Source organism: Cynoglossus semilaevis, chromosome W (assembly GCF_000523025.1).
Source record: "Cynoglossus semilaevis isolate Cse_v1.0 chromosome W, Cse_v1.0, whole genome shotgun sequence".
Classification (NCBI taxonomy): domain Eukaryota; kingdom Metazoa; phylum Chordata; class Actinopteri; order Pleuronectiformes; family Cynoglossidae; genus Cynoglossus; species Cynoglossus semilaevis.
In genome coordinates, this window is record NC_024327.1 from 4,586,258 (window position 1) to 4,594,441 (window position 8,184).

An 8,184-nucleotide genomic window follows, 5' to 3' on the forward strand; every position below is an offset into this window, starting at 1 on the left:
GGGGGGGGGGGGGGGGGGGGGGGGTTATCACAAGGGAAGTGGACGGAGCCATAAAGTCCAGTCAACCACAGGTAGTCATGTAGGTCAAAAGGAATGGACGGCTCTGGGGTTCCCTGTGAGGAGATAGATTGGGAGATCTTCCATTGTTCCCAGGAAGTAGAAAGTTGGTGTGAAGATCTCCCATTGTTCCCAGGGGGTAGAGGTGTTTTTAGAAAGTTGGTGTGAAGAAAATTTGGGGAAATTCTATTTGACTGTGTGGGGCTATGTGACTGTGTGTGCTCGGGAGAGCCTTTTGGTGTCTTATCAGCTTCCTGCTGCAGACCCAACCAAATGTGAAAACCACTGAAATCTAACATATCTTTAAATAAAGAAAGTAAATTGATATGACTGGATTTCCTTGGAATTAAGTAAATTAGTAAAAGTAATTTTTTTCACTGTGTCCCACTGTGGCCCGGTACCAAATGATCTATGGACTGGTACTGGTCCGCAGACCAGGGGTTGGGGACTGCTGATCTATACACTCTTCCATTTACAACCGGCCCTTCAAGGGGAACTGTATTGCTAATGTGGCCCCCGGTGAAAATGAGTTTGACACCCCTGGCTTAGGGGCTTCACTGACCAATAAATGTCAAGAAATTCACACTTTAAGTTTAAGGTAGACTAATTAAATAGTACATACATTTTAGTCAATAAGATATATTTATATTTACCAAGATACATACGCATGCACACAGAAGGGGGACAGGTTACCTAAAAAATGTATTTGTGAGTTTAAACCCAGCAACATAGCTGATTGTTTAAAAATAAAGTCATGACAGGAGCCTGTTATTTTCTCCAATGTAAATATAGACTAATTTAACTAAAAATGCAAACTCATTAATGCCAAATGTAAAGTTGGTTTTGTTTTGGAAATAGCCTGACACTTCTGTTAAACCATGCTCATTATAAGACTTTTTAAAAGCCTGACCCTGTCGCAGTTCATTCATTTATTTTGCCACATGCATGGAAAATGTGGGGAATCACTGACAGAACTACTGACAATATGAAACCAAATTCATCAGAGAAGGATGATGAGTTTAACACTTAAACCATATGACAGTGTTAAACCTATTGACCGGTACTGTGAGAATTTGGTAGGTTGGACGATTGTGTGTCTGCCCAAAGGTCTGCTGTACAGCGAGCAAACACTAGAATATTTTGCTGTTGAAAACAGTGTTGTCACCTCGTATTGGTTAAATCCAGGGGGAAAAAACTCTGGTGCTGCAGCAGAGAGGTCCGATGATTTGACCAGGGAGTCCACGTCACTACGTTCTTGAGAAGAAGCAAAACTGTTGGCACTTGAATTTTGTTGTTGTCTCTTAGAATCTGGGAAGAATATGAAATAATAACATGAATCAAGGCAAATGCTGACTCTGGTACAGCATTAGAGAACCTAAAGATAATACTCTGACCCAAGAACACAAATCACCCACGACTGTCCTACTAACACAAATGAACTAATTAAACCAGGAAGTGAAACTCCTGATTTAATATTCCGCTTCACATTACCTTGCTACTTCATGTACGATGAAACATGGCTAATAGCTGAAGACAACAACAATACTTCAGCGGGTGACATCTAAGTGGGGTGATCTTTATTTCGTTTCGGCAATGCTACACATGAAACACCAATCCCACAGTTGCACAAAACCAGCAGGATGAAGTTAGCTTTCTGTTGGAACTCAAATGTAACATCAAATGTAACACAGCACAATAATTGTTTAAGATACTGTGTATTGATCACATCTGTCAAAGCTGCTTGAGATACCTGAAGATGTATTGAGATTTTTTACTTATATTATTCAGTAAGAAAAACAATGGTGTAGAAGTTCCCAAATCTCTTCTAAAGCACCGCCCTTTTTTAGACAGTAATATTGTTGAGCCCCCTGCCCTAAATTAACACATTTACAGCTATTACCTCAAAACTCTACTGAAATTACTTTAAAACAATGTTAATTCATAAAAACAGGAAATACAATTTTAAAAAATGACTATTTAATCTCCCAATGTATCACAATTTCAAATGCGCACTCCCCCACCCCGTGCTTGTAATAAAACTGCAAACCCCAGTTTGGGAAACACTGGGGAAGTGGGGGCTGTGGGGGAGATGGGTGGGATTATGTAGACAAACAGAAAAATATCTAATTGAATCTAAATGTATATTATGAGTGAATATTTGGCTCTGAGTTAGTGTCACATGACGTGGTTCTCACCTAGTGAACCTGACAGTGGTAATCTCAGTTGATATCCAACCGAAAACCAACTTCACGGTAATCAAAACACAGACAGGTTACCGATAACGTAATTTTACAGCTAGGTTCCAAACACAACCAAAGTTATTACTTTTCTTCCACGTTCCTGGCGGTGTTAATACACATTTTCTAGTTTACTTATTATGAATTATCCATGTTGCGTGAACTTAAAAGTGAAAGCAGTACCTTGTAAATGTGCACCATTAAATTAAACGGGCAAAACGGTTCCTTACCTCCCTCGACACCCGCGTCGTTGGGCGGGGTGCTGTTATCTGAAAACGGCGGTGTGGTTCTTGGTTGTCTGAGCGGCTCTCTTTGGTTGAACAGCGTCGTTTTAGCGTCGCCTTGACCGCCGACTGTGCCACCAGGGGCTCGGTCTAAATTCTGGTTCATGACTACAGGCTTGTCAACCGCTGCTCTTAAATCTAAACAACGCAAAGTAAACACCGTCCGCACACTGTTCTATGTTTTCTTTATTGCGTCTGCGCAACGGTAAATGTAACTCACACCTTATCCGTCTTTCATGGTGCCAAACGCTGCCAATCGTATATACGCAACTTGTTTGGGCCACTTCCTTTAACAACAAACTACCGCTGTTCTTATGTCCGCAGTTAGTAACGGAAATACAAACGGCCTCATCTGCTGGTACGGAGTCCACACTACAGCCCGAAATTATAGCCACAGCTTGTCATCATGATTTGGGGCTAGTTTTTCTCTTAACAGGTTCTTCAGATGTTTGGAGGACATTGTTGTGTAACACGCAGTTACATAACAATAAAGTTTCTCCAAATGTTAGAAAATAGAACAAAGAAAATAACAAAAAAGACTGAAGCTAAACAGAGAAACAAAAATGTATGAAAATAAGATTTGCAAAATTCAATGAAAATGTAACTAAAATATATTATACACTGGAATATAAAACTGCAATCACTTGTATTTCTAATGGTGGGTCATGTAACACTGTTATCTCCTGTGTTACACATCTGATTGAACAGATAACACTCTCATCATTAATATTTTATTATTCAAAAACATTCATAACTTGGTAGCAGGTTAGCACCACTTTTTAAAACTAACTACACAACCTTGAGATATACTGTATTAGACAGTAAGGCCAGAGAGAGAAACACAACAGTTAACAGAACTGTGTATTTATAATATATAATATATATTTATAATATATAAACTCTTTTTATATGGGTTTCTGCTCAGATGTCCCCCAGTCCCACTCCCAGTCCCAGTCCAAATGGTGAGTGTTGCGTCAGGAAGAACATCCTGCATAAAAACCTGTGCCAAACTCACATATGTGTGTTATGTGCTGTGGCCACCCCCGAAGAAAGGAGCAGCTGTTGTTAATGGAGCTAATGAAGACTATATATTTTTTTAATATTTTTAATATTTTAATTTTTAATAATCCCGGATATTACCTAAATCTTCTATGGTTATATGAGCTGAACTGTTTAAAGAACATTTTTAAAAAATGGTGTCCTTCAGTGTTTATCTCAGATACTGTATCTCTTCACCACAGCTCATTCAGTAGCAGCCCACTACAAACACACATGTTGCACCAGACCTCTCAAGTATTCATTAGTTCTTGTAGCCTATACTATGCCACAGAGAATTCCCATGCCAGAAGTGCAGAGACTCACTTTCATAAAAAATTACAACTTTCTGTTTTTCCCTGTTTTCCTTCACAGTTTCAGTGTCATGGACAGAGTTCAAACTATTTGCAGACCTTACAGTACAAGTGGTATTAGTACTAGACTGGTTCTGATGGCAGTTTCTTTCTTTGATTTCCTACCACAATCCAAACACATGCATCAGTACAACACTTTAAAGTGACTGTGGCCTGTAAATGTGAGTGTGATGGTCATTCGTCTATGTGTGGCCCAGCAATGGACTTGTAAACTGTTCAGGTACTCTCCTGTCCCAGCCCCAATGACTTCTGGGAATGGCTAAACCCCCACCCCCTCCCCAACCCCAGACCCTAAATCCAACTTTGGATCTGTAAATTATTCCAGCTGTTGATGATTTTAAAAAAAAACATAAATAAAATGTTAGATTTACATGAAAAGGAAAAAACAAGCAGTAGGTGGCAATCACGTCACTTACACATTCTGCACTGTTTGTCCGCAAGATGTCTGTTTAAAGAGCTAACATCTATAAATATGGCTATTTTTTTAATCCTTGTTCTGCCTGGACCAGCCCAGAGGTCACCAGTCTGCTGACCTGTAGGTAAACCAAGATTCACAGATGACTAAATAACGGGACTTTAAGAGGATATCCATGTTTTTTTTTTTCAAATGCGGCCCACCAAGCCATTTTATATGGCCCGCGGGAGCCTTAAAAGCATTTAGTAGTCCATGCAGCAGAGTTCTTAACCTGAGAAATCAAATGTTTTTTTTTTATTACATAGAAATGAAATGAAATATATGTAGCTTAGTGGTGCTTTGGCCCAGAGGCAATGTCTCTGTCATTGGTGTGGAACCCTGAGTTCACCTCCTGTCCAAGATCGAATCCTGGTTAAGGCGGTTGGTACCTTCCAGTGGACTCACCACCTGCAGGAAGTTTTTGCGGGGGTGGTGCAGTGCAATGTGATTTGGGTGGCGACTGCTGCCCCCGCGACCTGGTGACGGATAAGCAGATGAAAATGGATGGATGGATGGATGGATATATGTAGCTTGAACAAATAATAATCATGTATTACTGTATTTTTCGGACCATAAGGCGCACCGGATTATAAGGCACAATATCAATAAACGGGTCTATTTTCACCGAGGTTATAAGGTGCATTAAACAAAACAAAACAGTCAATCAAGCATGCCCGGGTCCCTCCCGTCATTATCCGAGTCAGTCTTGTTGCTGTTATTAATTCAGTGATGATTCTGGCCTTCCTGAAAGCTCGGACAACATTTGAAACTGATACTTTAGCCCAGGCATCCACGATCCATTGGCAGATAGTGGCGTTGCCTCCCTGTCTTGGTGAATGTGTGTTCACCTTCAGTTATCCAATGCTTCCACGCAGTTCACAATTTAACTTTAAACACCCTGTTAACACCAATATTTAGCGGTTGGAATTCTTTGGTCAATCCACCCTAAATGATGGCAAGCTCCCAATTAGTTTGCTTCACTTGGGTTTTGACAATATCGGTGAGATGGGCACGCATGGAGTCGCAGATCAGTAGGGACGGAGATTTGAGGAAAAGGGTAGTGACCTAAGTTGGACACTAGAAGCCACTGTAGTTGTTGTTCGCCCCTCCAGAGTCAGGCGGTTGTCACTATTTTTGTTCTGGATAGTCACCGTATTGTTGTTCCGTACCGCTGTTCCGTGCGGAAGTGCGGGTGCTGTTTTACAGAGAGAGTGTGTTTTGCCTGCATCGATAAAAAAGGAGGAATAAAAATAGGTCTTGACCACGAAAAAAATCGACAGCCATGCGTCTGAGTTGTCTTTCTGCATCGCACCATACATTGACAATACAAAAACACAACGTAGAGTCTCTGGGTATTGGGAGGCACGACGCGACGTTGCATGGATTTGGGTTATACAACCATACTGTAATAATTGTTGTTGAGCATCTTCTAATTGTGATAACAGAGTTAAAGTTTAACTGTTAAACATCATTGTTGGCTCCCAGTGTTCTCCAGTTGTGTACCATCATGTGTGATGCGCTGTGTGGTTTGGCTTTATAAAATTGGTTCAAGCTCAGTAAGCGCAACCAGAATCAATACATAAGGCATACCGGGTTATAAGGCGCACTGTCAATTTTTGAGAAGATTAATGTCATGTCTGTTTGTTTCCTTTTCCTGTTGTCTTTGTGGGGTTATCTGTGGGATCACACTCACCTGTTAGTAATTAGCTTCACTTGTGTCACCTGGTGCTCCCTGTATATATATACCCCTCTCCCTCACTCTGTCGTGGTTGGATCATTGTGATTGTGTTGGATCATTGTGATTGTGTTGGATCATTGTGATTGTGTTGGATCATTGTGATTGTGTTGGATCATTGTGATTGTGTTGGATCATTGTGATTGTGTTGGATCATTGTATCCTGTTCCTGTGCTCAGCTTAGTGTGTCCTTCGAGTTCTTAGTTTGTACTTAGTAGTTTATTCCTTGTCTGGTTTATGCCTTGTTCCTGGTCTTGTGAAGAAGTGAGTTTTTTGTTGTTTTGGCCTTGCACTTTGAAAATAAAACTACCTGCACCAGAAAGAGTCTCACCAGTACTGCATTTGGGTCCTGCCTGCTTCCTGCAATGCTTCCTGCGATGCCCGCACGTGACAATTAAAGGCTTTTAAGTGCGCCTTATAGTGCGGAAAATACGGTAGTATGTTATGGAGTAGTTACATCTATACCAGCGTTCAGACAGGGACAACTGATTCCAAGGACTGGTCAGCCAGTACCACCCGTTACTACAGACCGGTAGCAAGGTACTGAGCATTGAAGGTTCATTCAATTTTCAAAATTATACATCTAATAGACTCTATTCTGTTTGTATCAGTCTGGATGACCTATTATTTTAAAATATTTCCAGATTATCTTTAAATAAAGAAAGTAAATGGATATGACTGGATTTTCTTTAAATTAAGTAAATTAGTAAAAATTAAGTACATTTTTCAATGTGTCCCACTGCAGCCCGGTACCAAATGACCTATGGACTGGGACTGGTCCATGGACCGAGGGTCCTATACAGTCTTCCAGTTACAACCGGCCCTTCAAGGGGAACTGTATTGCTGATGTGGCCCCTGGTGAAAATGAGTTTGACAACCCTGATCTATGACTAGGTTGTCTTTCAACCAGTTAATGGTCTGGTTTTTAGGATGGACATGGTGACGCAACATGATCGTCCAGTTATTATAGTTGGTCAAACCACCAGCTAGTACACAGTCATGTTTATAATAATTATATGTAATATAATAGTAATGCATTATTCTTCTTTTTCAAACTTAAAATGTAAGATTTTCATTCCATCCAAGCTCCCGTTGATGACAGAGTGACGATAAGTGACCGCTTCAACGCTAAAGTTGAAGAGTTCTCGCAAAACAACAGCCCAACAGCATTGTTGACATGGAGTTGACGGCCCATGAATATGCACTGACCAAACCAAAACACACAGTGAGGGAAAGGAAAACAGCCTTCTTTAACGTGTTCAGCTAAATCTGTGACTCGCAGCCTTGATGTGGGCCATAGACCTCAATTTGCAGACCACTGGAGAAACACACAATCTCAGAATTTAAAGTTTTGTCTCAGAGACACGAGGCTACTCCTGCTGTATGTGTGGCCTTCAATGTGCAGTAGCAGCCACAGCACAGATTTCAGAGGATGAAATGTAATAGATGGCTCTGTACACATTGCAAATGGATTCATGGGACAGGATTCCATACGTTGCTACTGTCGCAATGGAAATTGCTGTGGCATTCCTTACCACTGACTGTCTGTTCCGGTGATTCCGCAGACAGCTGTTAGAGGACGACACCACTGAGCCTGGAGACCATGATTTTTTTGGAGCTCAGGTCGCTCAGGTCGCAGGGCAGCTGTCATTGATTAGTGTGTTTGCAGATGATTACTGGGGGGAAGTGTGTATCTCTTCTTGATGTACATTTTCACCCATCAGACAATGGCGCTGCAAGCCAACACAGAGAGAAATAATTTTATTTAACATTGCTGCTGCTGCTAACAGCAGGTGCTGAAATGCTGCGTTATCTTTACCACAAACCTTCCTACATTCAGAGAATGTCGCAGCTTCGAGCTGATATCAGGGCGTGATGTCAGCATCCAGCAGCAATTTCCCGTTTGCTTGAAACCAACCATTAGCACAATAGTTGCCATATGGAATATCTGGCGGGGAACCTAGATAAGATTTAACTCACCGTCTTCTTCTTCTTTTTCTTTCGGCTT

The 8,184-nt window shown here is 41.1% G+C and overlaps 1 protein-coding gene across 2 annotated transcripts in view; it reads right to left on the bottom strand.

Moving 5' to 3' along the window:
- Positions 1-2,884, bottom strand: part of LOC103397001 (polyadenylate-binding protein-interacting protein 1-like) — a 16,048-nt gene extending 13,164 nt beyond the window's left edge. Inside the window, exons 1-2 of one of the 2 annotated variants that reach the window (XM_008335246.3) lie at positions 2,525-2,884; positions 1,223-1,365 (exon numbers count right to left, since the gene is read on the bottom strand). In XM_008335246.3, the coding sequence (XP_008333468.1) occupies positions 1,223-1,365; positions 2,525-2,684 (303 nt within the window). In that variant the 5' untranslated portion in view covers positions 2,685-2,884. The remainder of the gene's footprint in view (positions 1-1,222; positions 1,366-2,524) is intronic. The other variant, XM_025052889.1, reaches the window with a different exon arrangement.
- Positions 2,885-8,184: the final 5,300 nt, after the last annotated feature.